Below are 25266 nucleotides of genomic sequence, written 5' to 3'. Positions count from 1 at the left end.
TGGAAGCAGGGAGAGGGACGAGGGGCGTGATCGGCCCGGGTAGGGGGTGGGTTGTGGAGTGCGGGGAGCCGGCTAAGAGGGAGGGCCACGGGAAAGTGTGAGCGCCGCCGGAGGACGCGGGGCCGGGCGGGAGGAGGCTCCCGCGGGGGAGTGAGGCAGGCGGGCGAGCGGCCGTGGGAGGGAGAGTGCGGGGCAGGTGGCGGGGAGGGAGGGCGCTCGGCGGAGCGCCGAGGCCAAGTGCATTGTGTCTGGCGGCGGCGAGCCCACCGGCGGCTGCTGCTGGCCGGGAAGCCATGGAGCCACGGTCGCTCGTCACGGCGCTAAGCCTCGGCCTCAGCCTTTGCTCCCTGGGGCTGCTCGTCACGGCCATCTTCACCGATCACTGGTACGAGACCGACCCCCGGCGCCACAAGGAGAGCTGCGAGCGCAGCCGTGCGGGCGCCGACCCCCCGGATCAGAAGAACCGCCTGATGCCGCTGTCGCACCTGCCGCTGCGGGACTCGCCTCCTCTGGGGCGCCGGCTGCTCCCCGGCGGCCCCGGGCGATCAGACCCTGAGTCCTGGCGCTCGTTGCTGGGGCTCGGCGGGTTGGACGCCGAGTGTGGCCGGCCGCTGTTCGCCACCTACTCGGGCCTCTGGAGGAAGTGCTACTTCCTGGGCATCGACCGGGACATCGACACCCTTATCCTGAAAGGTGAGCGGCGGGCGCGCCCCGCGTCCCTGCGTCCGCGCGCGGAGCACAGCCCGGGCATCCCAGGGGCGCGCGGGTCCCCACGGTCGCCTCTTCAGTCGCTGCGCTCCGTTGCCCCGCGCATTTTTCACCCTTCCAGGCTGCTTCCCTGCTTTCCTTCTCCAGCTACTCTTCTTTCTGCCTTTCCTTGCTCCTTCATCCTTCCCTTCTTTTACCATTTTCCTGGACTCCGTTTTACTCCCTCACCGCTGTCTCTTTCTCTTCCCTTTGACTCTCCTCCGGTTCTTCTCCGTCTGTGCACCTGGATGACTTGGGATGTAGATGTGGATTTTCTTGACATTGTTCCCAGGGAGGGTGACAGCCACAAAGACTGATCTTCCTCAACTAGGTTCCCTCCCTCAAATTGCATTTTCCTTTGAGAAATGTCCGCTGGAAGAAGCAAGGTGCAAACCTCAGAACAGGGCAAGAGGGCTTTCTCAAGGCTTGAGCTGGTTGGTATATCATTAAATTGAGGTGGGCATCATAGCCTGGGGGTTTCATGGGGAGCGAAGGTCTGTCCTCCAAACACTCCAAGTTCAGGGTCTGTTTGAATTTGACTTCGTATTCCCCAATTCACTAGTGAAGGCAGCTAAAGGGAGCGAAGACACCTACTTTCTTCATTATCCATTCTTCATTATCCATTCTTCAGCCTTCCTGATGACCATCCTCCTCACGGTCTAGGAGAGGAGAACCAAGGGCCAAGTCCTTGAAAGTAGACTTGGGCTTAGAGATTCTACCTGTCACACTCTTATGGTTGTGACACTTTGTCGGCTGTCTTTATTGTTTTGTTACTGGGCTTTGCATATAGCATCACTTTGCTCTTCTGGAGTCTATGCAACACCTATCTTATGTATGTAATCAGGTAGTTTGAATATTTTTTGTAATCCCATGCATGTAAAAATATTCAATACAGCAATCCTCTTTTGTAGAGCTTCCTTTAACTTCTAAGGCTCAAACCTCAACTGAATTTTTATCCCCTGAAAGAAAAACAAATAAATAAACTTCTTTTCCTTGAACTCATTGTTCCCAAAAGGAAGTCAGAGGTCAGTCCATCTGAAAATATTTAGAAGGAAGTGAGCAGATGCATATTGAATTACAGCTTGCTGTGGAACTACTGAGAAAGGAGGGGGTTAATACTGTTCTGGCCTTCCCCATCTTGTTCATTGGCATGGTCTTCATTTCTCAAACATGTCAATTTCCTCCTTCCCATGGCTAGCCCAGCTGGGGACTGCCATCCAAATCTGTCTGTATGGAAGGACTCCAGCAATTTGGGGGGCAATCGGATACAGTAATCTTCCTTTGGGAAGTAAACCTTTATCTTTTCTGTTCCAACTTGCATCCAAATCTGATTTCTCCTCATGAAGACACTGCATAATTAATCCTGATAGTAGCGTAACACAGGATCAGCCCGTAAAAGCTGACTGTGGAGGCTCAGTTAGGGAATGCTGATTTAGGTAAGGCGATTGTGAAAGTAAGCAGTGTAGTCTGTCTTTGGAATGGCAAAATTGCATTACACACACACACACACATACACACACACACACACACTCCTCTGCCTAGAGTATTTCACTGCATGCAGTTTGGATAGAGTGTAGCGTCTGGAACAGCAGAGCAGAGTCTAGCCCACAGCAGGGGAACTCCCACAGGGATACTCCAGGATACTTATGGAAATGTGCTGGCTAGCTGAGGTGTCCAGAATCAAATGATCTTAGGAGATGAAGAATGTTATCAGAGGTCAGTGAATCCAATCTTTCAATCCACTGTTCTAACCCCTGCTATAGTTTCTGACAGATGGCTGCCCAATACAGTTCCTGTACAACAGAACTCATACACTAATTAGATGAATTACATTTTTCTGGTCATGAATGCATCTTTTAGATGAAAAAATTACCTCATATATATTATTGATAGTTGCTAGCTAATCCTTTGTGGAGAACACTGGGGCTTTCTGGCCTGTCAGAAGATAGGGGGTCCCATACTGCGTCTGTTACTGAACCCCAGTGCATTTTCTCCCACAATTGTACCAACTTACCTGGCCTTTGGTTTTGTTGTCTCTGTCTATAAGGCTGACTGTTCTTTGGAGAACTTGCTAGATCTGAGATGTATCATTGTTTTAATGACAACAACGTGCATTTAGACCCCCGGGAAGTTAATGAGCTGATGCTGTTAAATGAGGCGCTTGGAGCGAGGGTGACACCCGTCATTACGGGGTCATGATTTCTCTTTGGGGAAGAGGCCAGAAGGGCCTCTAAGTACTTCCAACAGCAATTTGCTACTAACCCACCTTAGGCTGGATGAGTAACTCTTCTGGGTCTGTTTCACCTCTGGGAAATGCAGGGACACGGGAATTTCATTAAAATTCTGATTCTGTGAATAATATGGAAAAGCAAAACCATACATATTTACCTGTCTCCAGCAGATGGTTCGGGCATCTATATTAGGAAACATTGTTAGCGTTGTTTTGGCACAAAACATCAAATGGCTGTAGTCTGACTTTCCTAGCATGAAACACTGAAATCTAAACACACCTAAAACATCACATGCACCTAAAACATCTGTCTAACTAGAGGCTCAAGGCCTGCTTCCTACTTTCCTCTCCGAATTACCTTATGAGTCTTATAATCATTTAGAAATTTTAATTCTTGACAAGTTGACTCAGATGGAAGAATAGACAGGGTTCAGAATGTGACTTACAAACTTTCTGGTATGTTTAGTGAACTTTTTTTTCACATTTAGTGAACTTTTGAGACAAAAATAAGTCAAGCTTTTAAACCTGTGGACATAGAGGATGAACGTGGGATGCGGATGAAGGCCACAGAGAGGGCAGTGTAGACAACATTCTTCCACCATAAGTGTTAGTATATCATATTCCTGGAGTCTCTGTAAGTATTTCTCATGATTAAAAGATAAACCCACACAAGACAGAGTGGTTTGGAAATGATGTATGTATTAATCTATCCAAAAGAACTCATATAAACAGAAAAGATTCCATCTCAATGATACAGAGATTTGGGAGAAAAATCAAAATATTTTTATTGTTGTTGTTGGGTGTTTTTGTCTTTTGTCCCCTTTTATGATTCTACTTCACATATATCTAGTTTATTCTTTCCACAGTTTAGGTTGGACCTCCAAGCAGAACCTTCAACAGGAATGGTGGATTTTTTCCCCTCTTTTCTTCTCTTCCTCTCCTTTCCCTCCCTTTCTTCCTTCTGAATACGAGGTCACATATATCCCAGGCTGGCCACCAAGTCACTAAGTGGCAGATGCTGACATTGAACTTCTGCCTTGGATCTTTCAGGCCCTGGGATTACAAGTGTGCCTCTGCTTTATGCAGTGCTGGGGATCAAATCCAGGGCATGCTAGACAAGTGCTCTACTAGCTAAATTCCACCCCCAGCCTGAGGTAAAGTTACTGGTAAACGTTTTAAGGACCAGGACTCTAACCCCATGCTGCTTTTGCATGGCCCACGATGAGCTAGCTACTCCCCAGCAGTTTGAACACAGTGTTTCTCTGGCATCAAGCTCTCCCTGTCTGAACAGTCTCTGTCTCACCATCTTGCTCACTTGGTGTGTTAATCATCTTTTCTTGCTGTGACAAAATACTCGAGAAAACCAACTTACTTTTGGAGCATGTTTTAGGCTCATAATTTCTGTCCATAGTTGGCTAGTTCGGTTTCGTTTAGTAACTCGGTGAAGCGCAGAAACACCATGGTAGCAAGCCACTTACCTCATGGGAGTCAGGAAGCTGAGAGTAAGAGCAGAACTCAGGAAGGGTACAGCCTTTCACAGCACAGGAGAGTACACCCTGGGTGACCCAATTCCTCCAACTTCCTCGTTTCCACTTCCTTGAAGTAACACCACCAAGTTTTGAATCTCTCAGTGATCCAGTCAGTTCCACAGACGTGCATCTCTGAACATTGCATCAAGCACATGGATTTATTTTAGCAGTGGGGTGGGCAGGATTCGTGTTTAAATATAATTCCAGGATAACAGGAAATCTTATCAGATACTTTAAAAATAGTCTACATTATACTTCTCTCATTTACTTTCCAATTCAATTAAAAACAAAAGCTTATATGTGGAAGGTAAAATTAAAAGATTTTGGAATGTATTGAGGGTTCTTTTATGTCTCATTCTAAGTTATTTTGCAGTGTATTCTTGTGGTTCTGGCTTTTTTAAAAGATCATTTTATGTGTATGAGTGCTTAGCCTGCATATATGTCTTTGTACAGTGTGCATAGCTGTGGGGGGGGGAAGGGGGCAGAAGAGGAATTGGATCTCTTGGAAATGGAATTACTGGTGGTATAACCATTATATAGATACTTGGAATTGAACCGTGGCTCTCTGGAAAAGCAGCCAGTGCTCTTAACTACTGAACTATTTCTCCAGCTGGTCACTGCTTTTTTGGCTCCAAGAAAGCTTTCTTGGTCAAAGAATGAGCTCTGAGAATATGCAAATGAGTCACTTCTGCCTAATCAAATGAGAGGTGTGGAATAGTTGAGCAAGCCAAGTAGGCACTTGAACAGAACGGACTTAATGCTCTGTGCTTCAGGCTCCTCTGTGCTGCAGGGAATGCAGGAGGTTTGAAAGAAGCCTTTCTGTATAAAAATCAAAGAAAGGTTAGGCAGTGGATTTGGCATGGTCTCTGTAAGGTCTCAGAAAATAGGAAGTGACCTAAAGATAGATTGTACATTCATTTAGCCATCATCCATTTATTTACTCAAGAAATTGAGGGTGAAGTGTCAGGCATCATCTTGACATAGAAGACACACTGAGAGCTGCACAGAATGGACAAATCCCTTCCTTCTTAAGGGTACTTTTCGAGGAGCAGAGTTTGTATTTTCTAGTGGATTACACAGAAGCTACTCTTAGTAGGTGTGGGGAGATTACCTGACTAGAGTGGAGAGCACTTTGGGAGAGCAGATAGCGCTAGTGAGGAAATGACAGAGAATACAGTGTGGCATGATGGAGTGTCAAGTCCTGTGGGCACTTGCTGACATCCTGTCCACGTGCACAGCGAGTTAGAACGGCGATGGAAGGTGGCTCCTTCAGAAGTCTTTTCTGTGCTTTCTCTCAGTGCCTGGGAGCACTTACTTTAGTAAATAAATATTGACGAGACCCGTGGCTGCATTGCGTAGAACTTTGGAGCCATCAGGTGTGAATTGGAAATGGTCACGGGCTCTATTGGAAGTCCTAGCTAATTTATTGGCTTTAATGTAAAATTGTTTTCATTACAGGATCTTATTAAGAACAATTAACGTTACTTTTCAACTATATGCACTTTGAACACGCAAATCAAATTTTAGTCTTGTGTTCTGCCTACAAAAAAAAACAAAATGAAATTTAAAGTAGCATTTTGCTTTTCTGAAATTAGAAATGACAGGATTTCAGAGATGTGAAGATTATGACTTGACGTGTGTAACATTAACTTGTGAAAGTCGATGGGGATTGTATTGAGACCTGAAGTAGAAATATGTCCTAATGGTCTTTGAAGCAGTCTAATGAGATAAACAGAGATATCAAAGACAGTGAGTGGTACATAAATACTCTGTCATTTTCCTCTCTGTATGAAGAGGAGACAGAGAAAGACCTAGGCCTGTTCTGCTTTGTGCTAATGATTTATCTGCTCCTCTGTTGCTTATTCCCCACAAAATTAATAGTCTGTACAGGACCCACCAAGTACTACCTGACACAGAAATAGATGGATGATTTTCTTCTGCTCATTTGTAGACCAAAGTATTGTCTGTGTGGGAATAATTATCTACCAAGGGCAGATCTATCTAGGGAAGCTGAAAGGCCAGCATTCTTTCTCCTCGGCCCAGGAGGGTGCAGATTATTGCAGACCTTGCCTTTGATACTCCTGGCACGGGGATGCCTCCATTTTAGGGAGTCTAGGGTTGTGAGTAAGCAGTCACGAGCACCAGACACTCTTTCAGAGGACTCAGATTCCTTTTCCAGCACCCATGTCAGGTTGCTTGCAGCCTTGTATATCTACAGCTCCAAGGGAACTGATGTCCTCTTCTGGCTTCATCGAGCACCGTGTGTGTGTGTGTGTGTGTGTGTGTGTGTGTGTGTCTGTCTGTCTGTCTGTCTGTCTGTCTGTGTCTGTGTAACTCAAGTTTCAGGCGATCCATCACCATCTGGCCTCTGAAGGCACCTGTACTCATTCATGTATGTGGTACACATAAACTCTTACACACATACACACACTCACACACACTCACACACACTCACATACACACACACTCACACACACACACAATCTTAAAAAGACTTCCTTTATGTTTCTGGACAAGTGGTGTTTGGGATGTTTTTGAGAATGTACTACTTTGATGCTCGTCTTGACATAATTTTTCCTAGTCATTTAACTTTGTGTGCGAGGGCTCTGTTAGTACATGCATCATAAAGTAAAGACAAAAGCAAATTTGGGGTGGGCTTGTATTAAAATGGTAAAATAGACATTTTGCTTAAGCACCCGGTGCTTTCCCACATACACATTTTAAACCTTGCTTCTCTTGATGCTCATTCATTAGGCTACTCCTCGCTTCTGGGCAGAGGAAGGAGAGGTTTTCTTGCTGTGGCTGAAATGTATGCCTGGTCTCCCCAGTGTTCTGTTATAGCACACGTATTTATCTTGTGCTGAGGAGAGGAGATGCATTTTATTTCCACATCAATTCTGACATTAGGCACAGTATTAAATGAGCCCTTTTGATTAAACAACTGCTACATCATCCTGCCCATCTCTTAATGACTAGATTTGTAGTTTCTTCTTGTCCCATGGCATGTGGAGGCTGAGCACGACCGAGTGTGATCTTCTGTTTAAACACATTCTGTCGCCAACACCCATGAAGGTTATCTGGAACAGGAATTAAGTTCTTGCTACTCTGTCATCAAAAGAAGTGACTTGTTCCATTCTTGCCTGTTTGTACACTGGCAATATCTTTGAAGAGTCCTTTAGAAACACAAGAGTCAACGGTGCTTTACGTGGCTTGTGATCAAACTTTCCAGAACCACTGACATTTTCATTTACTCTGTCCCGTGGATAACATTTAGCAATGGCCTTGGGGGGGAAATGGAAACTTTTTTTTTTATTTGCCATGTCATAGAAAGTTCACATTCAATTATACCCGAGTTGCTGTGGTAGGTTTTTTTTTCCTCCTCCTTAGCTACCAGTTTTTCTTCGCCAAAGCTTGAGAAAAGCCCTCCAGCTCCATCAGGCACACTGCTCACAATTGCCAGTGCCCTTGATTGCTGTGCAACATCAGCTTTTTGTTGGAGGAGCATCTTGGATCACAATGACTCCCTGTGTCCCTGCTAATCATGAGGTCCCAAGGAGTGGGAACATTGATGGGATGGAGGTAGGTCTCAGGGTTTTCCCAACAGGACCAAGAACAGACTCCATTCCATCATTGTGAACATCCGAAGTGCATGCTACTCCAGTTTATCAGCCTGTAATGACTGAGTCAGATTCTCATCACAGATTGCTAATCCTGGGACCTCTGCCAAGGAGGCTGTCACCTCAGATCATCTGTGCCCTCCATCCCTCAGCCCACCTTTCGTTTGTCTCTTTCTGCCACACGACCTCTAAAGCTCACACTCCAACAAGTTCGCTTATATCCCTTTAGTTAAAATTTGCAGTAAGGCAGAGTGGAGAAAGTCCACTGTCTTTCTGTGAGTCTGAAGTGTCTGAATACCTGTGGTCTGTCTTCTTCTATGGTTTGCTGGTTTCCAGGAATGACAGTAATCAGACTTTGTTGATGGTCTTCTCCATATCTTGCCCACTTCCAACAACAGCAACTGGTAGGAGGGGCAGGAAAATTGAAAACAAACCAACTGAAAGACTGGCTGATAATACAGACAGCAAACATGTCTCCCTCAAAGCAAAATATTAGCTCATTATTTTGATGACAAACATAAGAAAATTTTAACCATGTAGATCTGCTTTAGGCTTTAAGATATTTGGTTTTTATTCCAGTGTCTCTCTGTGTGTGCGTGTTTGTGTGTGTGTGCACGCGTATGCACGGGTGCACAAACAAAAGCGTTTTATGTACATCATGTGCACGAGTACAGGTGACTTTGAAGGCCAGAGGGTCTGGGAGCCCCTGAAAATGAAATTACAGGAGGTTATGGAAACTGAGCCTGGATCTTCTACAAGAACATTTACGGGCTTTTAACCACCGAGCCATCCCTACTTTAGTTATTATCTTAAAAAACAAAAAACAAAACATCAAGTATTGATATTATCGATAGCTGTGCATAGCATTTGGTAAAGAGTTTTTAAAAATCAAAATAAAGCACTGTGACTAGAGAACGGACTTTATCTTCTAAAGCTACTAAAATTGATAACATTTGTTTGTTGGCTTACTCGCGGGGTTTCCCTGTGGTTAAAAGTGATTGCAGTAATTAATCTGCCTTATTGAAAATTTTAACTAAAAAGATGTAAGTGAACTTCTTGGAGTGTGAGCTTTGGAGGTCGTGTGGCAGACAGCAGACAGCAGACAGTGTTTGCTTACAGCAGAGTGCAAGGAAGCTCATTCTGCATTCGTCTTTCTTACAACTCAGGCCTGATCAGCTGACTGTAGACCAGGCAATCATGTCTCCAGGGGACACCATCAGGGATCTCAGCAGCAGTGGAAAGGAAGAAGAATAGGCCTTGTGATTTACTTTCTCCTTTCTTGAATCACAGAAGATAAAGTGAATTACTTACTGGGTGTTCGCCCCAGCTTGATTTTTTTTTTTTAAAAAAATATTTTGTTCATAGGTTAAAAAAAAGAAGAAGAAGAAAGAAAAAAGAAATCAATCAATCTCTTTCCCCCTTTAGAATCTGAAGAAATTCTGTTCCTTTTGGTTCCTCCAAGGTTTCTGACATATTTCAGCCAGAAACGATTCCTGAAATTCTTCAAGTGGCAAATTATGTCTGCTCAGATGATTCTAGAAGCTTGGTTGTCTTTATCACACGACACTCACCTGCAAATCTGCAACGATGCTTGCGTCTGCCTGGCATACCTAGGATGTAGCTGTAGCAATCACAGAACAAGTTGTGTGGGAAATCAGGACAGGGTGGGAGACATTTTATTTGGCTGGAACCTCATCTTGCTACAATTTAAGGAATTTTTAATTCTGTGTGGGACGTGTAAGTATTTGCCTCACTTAACAGTCAGTAAATATTTACCCTTAGAAAATCCTATTTTTAAAAAGTGGTTTTTTGGTCAAAAATGAATGCCAAATGCTGTAGTTTCTGTGTTAACAGAGCTGCCCTCTTTATCCTATCCACAGAAATAGACAAGGGCCTCTGAGTTGGGACTAATTTCTTGTAGAAAGCTACTTAGAGTGATACTTTGATTATAGAGGTTTTAAGTCTGAGCACTGTGGAAATACTGTTCCTGAGGTTACTGAGGAAAAAACCCACAGAGTTTATCACTTATCGTATGATTGAGACGTTATGGAGCAGGCCGTCAAAGCAACAGTTTGACCCACGATAAATTCTAGGGTGGGGCGGGTGGTGGTGATGGGGGAGAAATGGTGATGGTCTACTGGAGGATGGTGACGGTGCCGCTCGGAGCTCAGGGTTTGTGCTGGCCGGAAATGTCTAGGAGGAGCCCACTGTAGCTCATGTAGTGCTGAGCTTCTGGCGTATGGGGGAAGTTTTGCCTGGCGGTTAGACAATGTGAGCACTGGTAGAAGAGAGCGTAGACTCTCAAGTGCTGAGAAATGAAGAAGATGGGTGAATGAAAGAGCAAACAGGAGAGCAGCAGCCATGACATGGAGGGCTCTGAAATGGACTGTACTTTTCTTCAGATGCTTGAAGCAAAAGATGCAAAAGAAGCAAAAGATTTACAGCTCAGCAGTTAACAAGGGAAATCTAGCCAGATGTTTGCTAAAAGAACATGGAAGCTGTGTTGTGTTGCTTTCTCAAGGGCTATGCATCTCTTTCTCTGTCGTGGATCTCTCTTCCTCTGTCTGTCTCTGTCTGTCTCACTTTCTCTCTGTATCTCTCTCCTGCCTACCCTGTCTACCTTCTCCAACCTTTCTGTTCCCCCCTTTCTTCCTCCCTCTTTCCTCCTCTCTCTTCTCTCTTCTGAAAGAAGCTCAAATTAGTAGGAGGTAGGTAGGGAAATACAGGCAGAATCAAAGATTCCTGGCCACCTGATTTTTCCTGGAAAAATCAGTCACAGGCATCTCCTCTGATTCTCCCTTCCCCTCTCAAAGCTTGTTAGCTGTTTGTGCACTGGGTGAATGTTGTCATCAGCGTAAACTTAAATTATTTTTAAGTTATGAGCAGAAGGCATCATTTGGACGGAGAAGGCCCTTTGATTTTATGTAGAAGACGTGGTGGAGGAGCTTAATCCACTCTGTTTTCTGGGGTGGAGATTGTATGGGGGCAGTTGACAGGTACAGTGGCATGGGCGTTTCAGTCCTTTAAAGTCATCCTCAGGTGCCACCACTGATTTAGGCAAGTGGCAGCTGTATAAATAACTCATTAGCTGTTGGTCCCCTGAACAGGTCCCTGAACACCTGATTTGGAGAACTTCAAAAGGAAATGACAGGAGGGGCCATGGAAGGGGATAACTGTGCATGTCCCCCAGATGTGACAGTTACTGAAATGACTGTGTCTGACGGGTACTGAGCGGAGTACTCCCCCGCTCCCTTATGCATGCTCACAGTTGTGTGTGCACTGGGGTTGTGATTGTGCTGTGGTGGAAGTGAACTGCTCTGTACTAACAGGCGCCAGAGTTTGATTTGGAAGTTTGTGGCAGGTATACGTTATCAAGGATGTGTTTCTTCCTAAATTATCACGAGATTCACCCTTCTAGGCTCATTTGCAAGTTAAAATGGAAGGCCCACACCCATCCCCCAAAATTCTTCTGTATATTTAGGTTTTTTTGTTTTTCTGAAGTTTTTATTTCCAAAAGGGTCAGATACAGCAGTGTTTCTGATGGGGTATGACACATTATAATTTGGGTTGTGGGTGTAATTTTTTAAAAGAAAGTTAATTAAGTACTTGATAAATATTTATGCACTCCTCTGGGTAGGTTTACTGGTTACGAATCTTTTAGTGTCAAGTAACAGAATATCCAAATAAAAATGGCATAACCCAAGAGGAGAAGGCATTACTGTGCATAATAAGCAGTCTGGAGGAAGTCTTGCATCCTGCCTAGTTAATCACAGAGGCTAGGCGCTGGAAGGCTTTACAGTTCCAGCAATGGCAGCTTTGCCTTAAGCCTGCTTTCTGCTCGGACATGGCTGTTCTCAGTCACTGCCTCACACTGTGTGAAAGTTTAAAATCTAGGCATGACAAAAAGGCTGAACCCTCTTCTTGGCTCACTTCTTATGAAATGTTCAGTAGGCTTTCCACAAGCCTCATTGGTCAGAATTATGCCCTGTGATCATTTCTAAACTAACCCCTGGCAAATGATAATTAATTCTCATAGACTAATAAGCTAATAACGTCTTGGGTTGAGGGATGTTGATCTTCTCTGGAAACCTGCGGCTAGCTTCGATTAGCTGAGGACATGTACACAGAAATGTGGAGCCCGCCATAGCAGGGGCATTGAAATGGTAGCCCCAGCCACCTGTGGCCATTGCGCGGTAGGGTTAGACTGAGACTAGAACTTGGGTTCTGTTGCTAGCTCCTTTACTGATTCCTCCACACCCTGCCCCCCCAAGACTCTGCATTTTCCTTTCTGAAAATCCCATTATTTTTCCTTAATCCAGAATGACCCACAGGTTGTACTGTTGTTTCTAACAGGCTTGTTTATAATTGCACTTTAAAAATGCAATACAAAATGTCCAAAATTATGCATTTTTGGAGATACAAATTACTCTAAGATAAGGGTTGCAGTTGTTAAAATCTGATATATATTAGATTGATGTAGCCCATACGAAAACACTTCCCAGATATGTAGCTACTGTCTCTTTACCTTTCCCAGTAACTGGATGATCATCAGCTGCCAAGAGAGTCTTGTGGAGATCATAACTTAGAACAAGCACACTTCCTCACAGGCCAGGTCCTCTGATAGACCTGTTCACACTGCACCATGGCTTAGTTTAATTTCTCGGTCCTGAGGAACACAGCATGGTAATGACACTATATTTCATTCCTGGCTCTGGACTGGTTCTGAGTGACCATCATGCCAGTGTTCAAACAGGCCTATAGTAGGTTTGAGGAGGAAGTCAGCAAGGGCTTTTCTGTTCTTGCTTGTATCCTTGCATGCCCATACTGGCATATATTCAAAGTCTGGAGAACTAACCTTTTCCAACTCAAAGAAATGTTAGCTGCCTTTGAAACTGCACATCTAGAAGGGCAGCTGAGGAGGCCACTGCTTAGCAATGCTATGTTTGGAGGAGGGGAATAGAGGAAAGGCATACGATGATGGGCCCTTGTCATCTCAGCAGGAATGAGATGACACATCACTGCAGTGCACGTTGTGTCTCCTGATGGAATAGCCATGCTCCTCTGTGCCACTCCTTGGGCCCAGAGAGGTCTGTTTATTTAAGTCTGATATCTGCTCAGAGCAGGAATTACGAAGCAAAAGTGAACTCTTGCAGATGGGCTGAGCTAGCAGGATTTTTTAGCACAGAAGCCTGAGAAGATGATGTAAAGCCACAAGGTGTGTGGGTGGGCACACATTTGGACCACTGGAATGCATCCAACTTTTAGGTCAGAGAGAGAAAAAGAGAGAGAGAGAGAGAGAGAGAAAGAGAGAGAGAGAGAGAGAGAGAGAGAGAGAGAGAGAGAGAGAGAAATATGTATGGATACACATATACACATATAAGGGAAAAGAAATGAAAGGCTTCAGGAAGACCAGGAGAGCAGAGCCAGGAGGAACAGGTGTTTGCTGCATACCTACATGGAAAGCTATCTCTATAGGATCTTACTTCCTGAGCAATCCATATACAACAGTCAGCATTTCCAAATGCAATTTCACTGTGTCTGTCTTTTCACTGAAAGACTCTGATGAGTTCTAAGTTTAAACATATTATTTTCCAAAGAAACCCACCATTACATTCTTAGATATATACTCAAACAATAACTTGTATCTATCCAGAGCAGCATTCTTCATTATAGGCAAGGGTGGGAACAACCCAAATGCCTATCACCAGATAAAGAAATGTGATATGCCCATATATGGGACCGTTATTCAGAGGTTAAAAGGGGGTAGGGGATGAAATACTGCCACATGCTACAATCTGATGGACTTTGTTAACTTTATGCTCAGTGAACGAAGTCAAGCACACAGGGCCATGTACTGCAGGGTTCCTTATGAAATAACCAGAATAGGAAAACCCACGGAGACAGAAAACAGGGCAGGGAAGTGATTGCTTACTGGGTATGGGATTTTCTTTTGGGTTTATGAAAATGTTCTAGAAATAGTGGGAGACTGCATGATGTACTGGCTGTAAATGCATAATTTTTTTTTTAATGGCAAACAGCAGCATCAAGAGCCTCCAGAACTGGTGAGTCCCTGTTACCCACAGCTTCAGGTTTGAACCTCCTGTGGTGAGTCCCTGTTACCCACAGCTTCAGGTTTGAATCTCCTAGCAGGGCACACACAAGCTCTCAACCATGAGGCTCCAGCCACCTTTCTGACTTCACTCCCTGCAGTTAGTTCTCCATGAAAACCAGTGTCAGGCCGTGCTACACGTTGCTATTCTCACACACATACCCTTTTGCCTCCTTATGGCTATTTTTTTTTCTGCCTGAAATCCCACTCTGTCCCTTGCATCTAGATCACATCTGCCTTTTTCTTGAAACTCAAATGCTATTATACTTTCTCTCTGTTTTTTCAACTCTGTCCTTAGCTCTACTTTCATTCCCTTTAGAATGAGTTTGAGCTTTTATTAATAAAGTGTGTTCTTTGACAGTTTCATACAGTCATACAATACACGATAGTGATGCCCTCCAAACGTCTGATTTCTCCCCCATCCCTCCCAGCCCCCTCCTTCCTTACAAACTTGTTTTCCTTGTTCACTACTTTTTGTTTTGTTTTCTCCCACAGACAAATGGCCACTAGGGCCATCTGTGTGACCAGGGTCTTGTAACTGTCTGTTACAATCTGGTGGGCTCACACTGAATACTATGCTCCGCCTTCTCCCAGAATCTGTTAGTTGCCAGTAGATCAGCAATAAGTGGTAGGGACCCATGAGCCCCTTCCCAGTCTATAGCTATTTGGATTTGTGTGAGCCCAGTGACACTGGAGCAGCCACTATGAGTTTATGAGTACAATAGCCGTGTTGGACATTCTCCAAGACTTCTCCCAGTTGGTTCTTCTTATGAGGATGATTAAAAGTCCTCAGGCATCCTTTATTCTCAGAATCTTCTGTAGCCAGAGGTCTCTACATTTACTCTGTTCACTGCAATGAGAGGCCTCTCTGAGGATGACTTAGAGTAGCCTTTGTCTGTAGAAAGTAGTTTGTTGCAATGTAAATTCGGTGGTATTAGGTTCCCCCTTCCTAGGGGCCTTTTTAGTCATGGGTTTTCATCCGGGTTTACAATACTAGATAAAGATATCCTTTTGTGAAGCAGGCAAAAAAATCAAATTGAGGAACAGTTGGTTACCTCCATAGCAGTTGTGCCACTATTGCACTAATGGGCACATCTGACTAGCAGGTTGGAAATGGAGTTTATAGAATTCACAACCAGATAAGATAGTTGATACCTTTAACCCCCCGTGGCCTGCATAACACCGCTGGACACTAGCCATTAGGGAGGAAGCTTCCAACTCAGTTTCAGTTTGATTTTTCTATACCTTGGATCTAACTTGTGTAGTATCTTCAGCAATAGGATCTTATCAACAAGTTCTAGTGGGTAACCAAGAAGATTAGTACAAGCCTGGATTGTTTTGTGGGGCTTCTGAGTTCCGCTTGACCAACAATTCCTATGGAGCTATTCAATATCAGGCACTGCGGCCTTTGTTTAGCAACTCATTATTTCCAGGACTAGTAACGTCTAGCCTCATGGGTATCTACAGGTTATCATATAGAAGGTTGCTGAGTGATTTATTATATACTCACTTTATTTTGATCGCCACCACCACCACACCATCTTCCTGTCCCAACATCCCTCTCCTTGTTTGAACTTTTATACCAGGATGATTTTTTTTTGTTTTTTGTTTTTTGTTTTTTACAGTATTCTACATTTACCCACAATTTTGCTGTCCAATGTCAATTGTGGCCCAAACGTATTAAAAGAAAGTCTTGGAAACAAATAATTCATAAACTTAAATTATACAGTATTCTTAGTGATATGATGAAATCTTGTACCCTTCTGCTCAATAATGCCCAAGAATTGAGAATCTTCCCTTGATCAGTGTAACCACCTGGTATATACTCCTGGTCCACCAGTGACCTAGAAACTAACCCCTGTGTTCTCAAGCTTGTCATCATATCTCAGACCTTGTGTTCAGGTGATCCTTATTTTGTATAATAATACCCCAAAGTGCAAAAGTGGTGATACTGGTACTTTTATTGTGGTATATAGTGGTTATTTTTGACAGTTGTTATAAATTTTAATTGTATCTCATACACGAACCAAACCTTATCATAGTTATATATTGAAAAAGCACTATGTACATAGGAAGTTTGGTTCTAACTACAATTTCTGGTATCCACTGGAGTTTTGGGGCCATACTGTTCTTGAATGAAAAGGAACAGCTGTTGACTAGGACCCTCCTGTGCTATCTATGCCTCGTTGAAGCAATGTCTACCATGTACCATGCCTTTCCCTGTCCATTCTTTGTATCCTGGAATGAAGAACAGATGCCAGCTAGTCTGTCATTTGGACCATGCAGGTCTTTCCATTGATTGACTGCTCAAAACAACCATGTTGGCTGGATTCAGATCACAGCCAGATGCGATCCATTCTCTCATCAGCCACCTTAGGTTTTATTTCAAGCACAGAAAGGGGTAATTGTTCTGTTTTCAGAGACTGAGGATTAATTAGACCAAGACAGTAAAAAAATAAGCAGTACTTGGCGTTTTAAAAGTATATCATCATAGTAGAAGACATAGAAACTACAAAAGCTAGCATTCATGGCACTCTGTTCTTTTCCACGTCATTCAAAATATAGGTATAACACTAACAGAGAGCTTCTTTATGGGTTTTCCTCCCCAAATGCCCCCAGTCCTTAAGTGAAGGACTATGAGGCTATTTGGGTTTTCCTGTCTTGCTGTGTATCCCCACAGGAAGCTCCTACCTCCCAGAATTGGTCCTTTTGTCCTTTTACAAGGATAAATCAGGTGGTTTTCAAATCACAGGAATACAATATAGTGCTATTATTTTGCCAAGTTCATTCTATGAATATCCTCATACATTGGGCTGATTAAATGTTCCTTTTTCAATAACATTATTGCAAGTCCAATTATGTGCTTCCCATAGCCAGAAAGCAGAATGGCAGGAGAGAGTTGCTGGAGGCCTCCAGGTTGGTGTCGCTGCTGTAGACCTTGTTCCTAGGGAAGCGTCTAAGGAGAATCACAGAGGATGGAAGGCTTCTCTCCTGCCCCTTCAGGAGATAGGGGCTTTGCTGGGATCCTGGGGTCTTCTTTTAGTAAGTTTACTTTACAGTTCATTGAAGTGACAGGCGTCAGGAGAGTTGAGGTCTTATTTCACTGTAGTTTTAACTGGCTGTGTGATCTTGAGCTAGTCATCGTACCTCTATAGATCTCAGCTCATTTGTAGACAGCTTGGGTATGAGGAGAGACTTTTTGGGTCTCTTCCAGGGTTTCCTACTTTGATGCTAGGATGCCTAGATTACAGCAGCTTCATTACCTCAGCAAAGTGCTGAGCCATGGGAAGGTCAGTTCTCTCCAGGAGCAGGGGTTAGGACCTTCCCTCTTCAAGTCGTTCACCCACACCGCTTGGCTTTCGAGTGTGACATGCCTTTCTTTTCTCTAATTTTCTTTTTTCATTTCACAATGGAACTGAAAGAGAAACAAGGATCTTCCTGTGCTATTTCAGCATTTGTATTTTGTGAACACAGTGTTTGCCACTGGGCTGGAAGTCTTCAGACATCCACGTTTCTTCTCTGTACATGGGTTCACAGGGGATGTATCCGTAAGATGGAACTGCTTTTAGGAGATGGAATTTGAGTGTATATTTGATGGAGAATATACTTTAGAAATTTTTCATGGTGTGTCCAATTTAAATTTTGCCTTACCAGTTCATTTTAAATGTCTCTGAAGAGCTTTTGAAAAGATCTTGATGAAAGGGAGAATTCTATTATCTCTTATTACTATAGGGAAGAGTCTAGGTTGCTTTCCTTCTGTGCTTCATGAAAGTATTTTATTTGCATAAAAGATGATTATGCCTCATTTTGCTCAAAAGTTTTATTGGCACACTTTCTGAATCTAATAGTTAATGTGTTAAATACCTGGAAGTTATATTTGATAGACTTTAATTCACATTGTGAATCTTGATTATTCATTTCAATTTCTTCCTTTCTCCTTTGAATGATATTTCTAGGTAGTTTGCTGAATATTGAAATTGGCGTAATAATTAATTTCACTGAAAGTTCTACCTAGAAAACTTGAACATGGCATCCCCTTTCTCAAACTCTAGCTTCTTCCTTTGTGCAGAGGGAAGGCACACTGAGCAACAACAGCCTTCTTTAGTTAACATAGGCAGCCCTTAAAACTGCTGATCTGCAATTAATTCTCTGACACTTATCAGGACTGTTCTGTGTGTTTGTTCTTAAGTCTTTCCATACCAAGCAGATTAAAGATGGACAAATCAATATCCTAAAGTAGCTGCATTGAGGTCTGGCTGGTTGTCATTGAGAGAGGCACTGTAAGACTTCAGTAGACACACTCCCAGTAGTCATACTGTGTGTAGCGAGCATACTGCCTTACCTTTGTTCTGTTGCAAGCATTGTTTGTGGTCATTTGAAAATCTCACAGGATTAAGTCAAGACAGATTGATCTATCCAAAACAAGTAAACCAAACTGCACCTAAAGGTGCTGGGAACACGAGGTGCAGAGAACCATATGGAAAGATGAAGGCTTGAGCCGTGTATCCTGGTCTTCACTTTGCTTCTGAATTTCTCAATATGTTCCTTAGCATTTTTCACTCTGCTAGGATGTTTGTTTCCTTGAAGGCAAAAAGCTTTTAAAATCCATGAAGGATGATGAAGGAGGTAACTTAGTCTGTAATGATCAGGCGATGAAGAACGCATTGCTGGTGCAATAGAAATGGTGCCCAGATCCACACAGCACCTTCATGTCACGTAATTCAAAGGAGTTTTTATGAAGAGAGGGAAGAAACACTTTCTCTGACTAAGCATGTATGCTTGAGAGGTTAATGGGGAGCTGCTAGCAGTTTCTGTTGCTGTATCATGGAGAGCACATTTCTAGTAAGTAGGGGAACCCTGAGGACTAGACACTGCACTCTGGTCCATGAACGTTGACTAGTCATTTAAAGTTTCCCCCATCCTTACACCAAAGGCTCAATCGTCATACTTTCCAAGAATTTTCAAATGCTTACATTCTCTGATTTATTCACGACTCCAGGAAGTCAAGGGTGAGCTCCCTGAGTCCCTCAAACGTACATGTGTGTGCGTCAGAGTTTGTTTATCTGACAGGAAGGATGAATCTACTCAGCATGTTGTGCATGTTCCTGTCTTCTGAAACAGAGACCACTACATCTAAATTTTGCATGACTCAAGGTTATCATACGATGTGATGCAATATCTAAGTGTCCCCAAAGGAATGCGGGGCTATGTAAGAGTGATGTGCCTTCAGACTTGGTGCCACTGTCTGCTTAAAAAAAGATTGTGCTTGTTCCAATTATTATTATTTTATGTTTTACGTTTGCTGCTTTGACCAATATAACCTGATTTCTATTGTCTGTTTCTGGCTATCCATCTTTATACTCCACTTTACTATTTCTAATGGCCAAGAAACAGTAGCCATAGACGTAGCAGTTGACATTATGTCTGAAGTTAGGGCATATGATCCCTGGTGACAGTTCAGAAGCCACTCCTTTGAGTGAAGACTTGCAGAGCTCATTGACATTGCCTGAAGCTTTGGGGGTATTTTTCTATGTCACAATAAGTATTAAGTACAGTGTCAAGGTATATGTTATTTTCTGGTTAAGAATAATATGTGCTTTGTGGCTTTCCTTTTAAAGGATGTGAAGATGAGCGCAAGCCAAATTCGAGGGATTATGGGAGGGCTGAGGGATATGAAGGGCAGACCCAGAGGGTCTGTTAGTGTCCAGATGATTGACAGGCACAACCAGATCTCATTTGTGGGCCATCCAACACAGTCACCTGGTTACAGCCTTGCTTGCTCACTCCCACATCGCTAAGGTAAAATAGAAGAGGGATCAGTCGCTCCACAGGTTAGAGGAGCCTGGAAGGGTGGAGCTCTTCCGGATCCTTGTTTTGTTGATTCCCAGGACTCCTTGCAATGCATTAAGAAAAATTTAAATTGATTATTCACTTTTTGTGTATTTACAAATAAAAGACACTTTATTTGCTTGCAAACTACAGTCTGTCCATTTTAGAATAAAGTCGGTTGCTGACTAATCTACAGTTGTTTGATCTGCAGAGCTGGCAATTTTTGGAATCCTCCTACCTCCTCCATCTTCTCTCCTCATGGTCTCATCTCACCCATCCAACAACAAAGCCGAGAGTGTTATTTTGGGGATATGGAAGCCACATTAAACATATCATTGGGTTTCTCTAAGCTTTTCTGAAAGTTTTAAAAGAAAAAAATTAAAAATCGGTTCATCCTTCTTCATAGTTTTCTTTCTATTTGATAGGTGTCCATACTTGAGGAAAAACATGCCTTTCAGTTAGACATTGTGCTTTCTGGGACCACACACTTTCCCAGGAGAAGAGAGCTCACTAAGAGTTGAGCATTGGAGCCTGGGACATGTAGGCCAGTGGATCTCAACTTGTGGGTCATGACTCTTTGGGGTTAAAAGATCCTTTCACAGGGGTCATCTAAGGCCATTAGAAGACACAGATGTTTACATAACGATTCATAACACTAGCAAAAGTTAAGAAGTAGAAACAAAAATAATGTTATTGTTGGGTAGTTACCACAACATGAAGAACTGTGTTAAGGGTCGCAGCATTTGGAGGTTGAGAAACACTGTTCTAGTCGTATATGTGGATGTAGCTTCATCTACCATGTGTTTTTTGTAGCTCATGAGGGTGATGGAGAAGTGTTTGAGAGAGCTTCGAAGAGACTAGCCATTTGAGAGCTAGAACCCTCCATGCTGCCCTCGCTGGTACTGTAGCTAAGCATGTCAGAGCCAGGCATCCTCTCATTCAACACAGTCAGTGTGGATGACTCTGAGCATAGGGTACAGGCAACTTCTAAAGCTGACCTCCTTCACAATGGAGAGATAATACCTTAATACCTTTGGGTTGGAGAAATGGCTCAGTAGGGAAAGAGCTTGCCTAGAATGGGTAGCATGCATTTGTATTCCTAGAGAGGCAGAGAAGGAGGGGCGTGCCAAGAGCTTGATGACTTCCAGACTCAGTTAGAAACTGTCTTAAAAAAAGTGGCTGAGGAAAATACTCACAATCAACCTATGGCCTCTGCACACGTGTCTGTGTGTGTGTGTACAGGTCATCACAGACACATGCATATACACATACAAAGAAAAGAAAGCATAAATACCTCCTTAATTAAGCAGGGAACTCTGGAATTGTAATCCATGTAACAGTGTAGCCTGCATTGTTTATTCTAAGGCTCGGGATTGACTCCTTCTGTATTGATTTTGCCTGATAATCATGCAGTCTATTGGGCTGTTTCTAATTATTTTGGCTATCTTAATTATTGGATTATGCATGATCTGTTTTGTTCAAATAATTTCTCAGCCAAAAAAAATTGAAGCAGCTGAAGAGTGCAGGCATCTACCTAACGCCTGCCTGCCTTTGCCTCTAGCCTTTCGTGTCGTGTTAAATGAATCATTTTGCTCCCTGCTTTTCATTTTTCTCTCCATGAGCAAGAAAGAGAATAGTATTTACCTTGTAGCTTACAATTTAGGGTAATTAAATATCAGGTGCTATCAAAACAAACTGTTGCTATCCGTTTGGTAGGATCATCTGGGCTGATTTTATGTACTCTGGGTTTTTCTTATTTAAATTTATAAATATATATTCAGCATAGGAATTGCAAAAAAACTATAAGGAAGGAAACGAAACTCATCTGTAATCCCTAACTTAGTTATACAAATCTGTTAAAGGATTTGTTTTAATCCAGTCTTCCCGTGCATCTCTACACACGTATTTGAGATAATACGAAATATGCTGTCTCACAACTGCGGTGAGTCACAGGGATTTCACAGTTTTAATCAGTTTGTACATCTGCGTAGTATTTAGTGTGTGGATGCAGAGCCACTGAGCTAGCTCGTCTCTCTGACTCCCTATCTCCTGGTATCCTTTCCACCAACTGACAGAGTCAGCTCTCTAAATAAACGTGATGTGTCTATCACTCTGAATCTCGACTCCTTTGTGGCTCCTGCTAACCCTGCATGAAGTCCGGCTGTGTCGAGGAAAAATCTTCAGTCTGCTTTCCACCGACATTCTTGCCTGTGTTATCATATCCCATCACTGCCCACCTCACACTCCGGCAGTTCTGAGCCTCATCCAGTCTCTATAAACACCTCTTCCCTCTGACCTTTGTGGCTGTTCTTCCGTCTGGAGTGTTCCTTCCTTCTGCCACCTGCCTACCTCCTGATGCATCCACGCATCCCCACCCCCACCCCACCCCATCACACACACACACTGGCAACCTCTGCTGGCAGCTCTCTGGTGGCCTGTTTGTATCTCTATCACTTAAGTCACGCTGACCTTCTTCAATCCATCCTCCATGCTAGGATGGAGTAAAACGGCTTTGGCTTGTCTGCTAAAAACATCAATTCTGATCATGTCTTACAGCTCACAGTCTGAGACCACAAAGTCTCAGCCTGACATCAGACCCTCCCTAGCTCAGTCTTGCTTCTACCCACCTCAGTGCAACCTCTTTCTCCTCACCCCAGGCCTGCAAGCCTTCTGGTCCCAGGCCTGAGCTGCACCCCGACTAAGAGCCCTTGACCTCCTGCTGTTCAAGGTTAACTCTACAGTGCTGGGAGCCTCTGCCTTCCCCTACTGCCTCTCCAGTTCCCTGTTCTCTGATCCCAGAGCTCTGCATACTTCTCCTTTATGCCAGAGCCGTGGTTCTCAACCTTCCTAACACTGTGACCCTTTACTACAGTTCCTCATGCTGTGGAGAGCCCCAGTTATTTTCGTTGCTACTTTGTAACTGTAACGTTGCTACTCTTATGGATTGTGTTGTGAGTATCTGATATGCAGGATGTCTGATGTGCGACCCTTGTGAGAGGGTTGAGAGCCACTGCGCTGGAGGCATCACTTTACATCTCTTCATCCTATTATTTCAGGAATGCCAGTGCCCTTCAATGGACCCCTAACTCTTCAAGGGAGAGCTCGTGCTTGGTCCCATTCACTTTGTATGTAGAGTGGGACTTGGGGTGCCGGGAGGGTGAAATCACAGTGTCCATAGCTCAGGTTAGACAAGTGCCTCACCAAGGCTGCGTAAGACTAGTTAAATTAGATTAGACAACATGGTTAAAGACAAGAAGCTCCTGTTGAAGATGATCATGATTATGAAGTGCGGAGAGTCTTAGAAACCTTTGAGTTATCGGTCCTTTTATGATTAAGATTCAGAATTATTTTTCTGCATGTCCTAGAGTGGACATTTAATAGGGCTGCCGTCCATTGCTTACCCCCTGAACACCCAGACTAGGGCAATGTAGAATGGAGCACACAGGTCCAGGTCCTGCTCTGAGAAATGACAGACTTCCTGATATGCACTTTGTAAAGCCAAAGTTGGTTTGTCTCCCTGCAACAAACATCGGCAGCTGACCAGTTCACTGTGGGTTTTGCTCCACTCCCTGTTTTTTTGAATTGAGATCCCTAGTGGCTCAGGCTGGCCTCGAACTTGCTATGTAGACAAGGATGGCCTTGAGCTTCTGATCCTCCTACCTCCATCTCCAACTGCTAGGATTACAGATGAGTACTACCACATTCTGTTTATGCCGCGCTAGGTACTGAGCCCGGGGCCTTATACATGCTAGACAAGCACTCTGCCAACTTGAGCTATATCCTCAGCCCCACTGTGGGTCTTAAACCAGCAAGGTACCAAGAGCCGAATCGAGGAGCTTGAAGGATCCACAGAAACTGATTTCACCTCTGCACACTTGCATCTTGACAATGGGTTGTGCTCTCAGAAACCTAGAGCATCAACTAAAGCTCTGTGTACATCAGGGTGGATACTACACAGATGTACAGCCACTGGCCAGAGTGCCTCTGAGCACTGTAGTGAATCTCAGCAGGAAGTCACCTGATGCTCAGTCTGGAAAACTCAGTTACTTCTGAGCCCTGAGGGAGAAACAGAGGCAAGGGCTTCACTCCCAGCACTGGGCTCTTGTGCTATGCCCAGGCATGAGGCATAGGCCTGTGGGATGCCCTAGAACATTGGCTATCTAGCCCCAGGCTTTGAAAAACAAACAGATTCAAATCAGAAATCATCTGGTAACAGAATAATCCATAAAGGATGTTGCCAGAGAGATTTGAAGGGAGAAAAAGTCCTTAGAATTTTCTTAAATTAGGTTTTTCTTTTAATTACCTACTTATCCTTCAGAAACTTGGAGCGTTCCCATTCCTTATCAACATATTCCTTGTCAATTATGCACAGGCTCAGGCTTATGGTGCCGAGGGTGATGCTTAAGTACGAGGCAGCTGGAAACGTTTCCCCCTGGGCTGAGGGGCTGAGAGGAATGCTGATGTGCTTAGCAGACTGGCTGCTGAGGCGAGCCAAGGAGCAAGGCGCCTGGGCAAGGCGCCTGGGGGCACGGAGCCGAGCTGATGGGGCTGGTGCCCAGGCTGGGGAGAGCGTGTGTGTGTGTGTGTGTGTGTGTGTGTGTGTGTGTGTGTGTGTGCGTGCGTGGTGGGGACAGGGAGGATGGGGGCTGGGCGCTAACCTTTTGACTTTTGTGATCCTGGTGAACTGTGTTTCCAGGCTGGTTCTTAATATCCTTTCCTTCAAATAGCTAATGTAAAGGATGCTAAGCAAAACTGCTTATTGGTACATTTTTCCCCCTTGCTTGATTGGCTACATCATGCTGCTTGACGGAAGATTAGTGCTGGAAACATTGTGTGAGCACGCTCTGATTGAGATGGGGGGGCAGGGGCGTGTGTGTGTGTCTGTGTATGTGTGTGTGTGTGTGTGACTATGAGATGCCAAGTGTAGAGTGAGGTATCAGTCCACATTATTTCCCAGAAGTCTTGTCTTGTGTCCTCTCTTTGTCCTTGATTAGGCAATGCGTATGTCTTTGTTAGAACTAGATGTGATAGGGACAGGTGGTAAACACAAAGGAAATTACAGTTTCCCTTCCTGCTGCATTGGACCTGAACCAAAAAGTCAGTTTAGGCTCAAGCACTTGGCTGTTTGTGTTGTTTGAACTGTGTGGATAGGTGAAGAGATTATAGAATAAGAATTTAGTTTGCTAGTATACAGGCTATGGGATA

At 43.8% G+C, this 25266-nt stretch overlaps 1 protein-coding gene across 1 annotated transcript in view; it reads left to right on the top strand.

The window, feature by feature from the left end:
• The first annotated feature begins 245 nt into the window (after positions 1–245).
• Tmem178a (transmembrane protein 178A) overlaps positions 246–25266 on the top strand; it is a 55211-nt gene continuing 30190 nt past the window's right edge. Inside the window, exon 1 of the mRNA XM_028765148.1 lies at positions 246–693. Coding sequence (XP_028620981.1) covers positions 294–693 — 400 coding nt within the window. The 5' untranslated portion in view covers positions 246–293. The remainder of the gene's footprint in view (positions 694–25266) is intronic.

The sequence above is a fragment of the Grammomys surdaster genome, unplaced genomic scaffold (genome assembly GCF_004785775.1).
Source record: "Grammomys surdaster isolate TR1022 unplaced genomic scaffold, NIH_TR_1.0 149, whole genome shotgun sequence".
NCBI classification, from domain to species: Eukaryota; Metazoa; Chordata; class Mammalia; order Rodentia; family Muridae; genus Grammomys; species Grammomys surdaster.
This window is presented reverse-complemented; position numbering and strand designations above follow the sequence as displayed.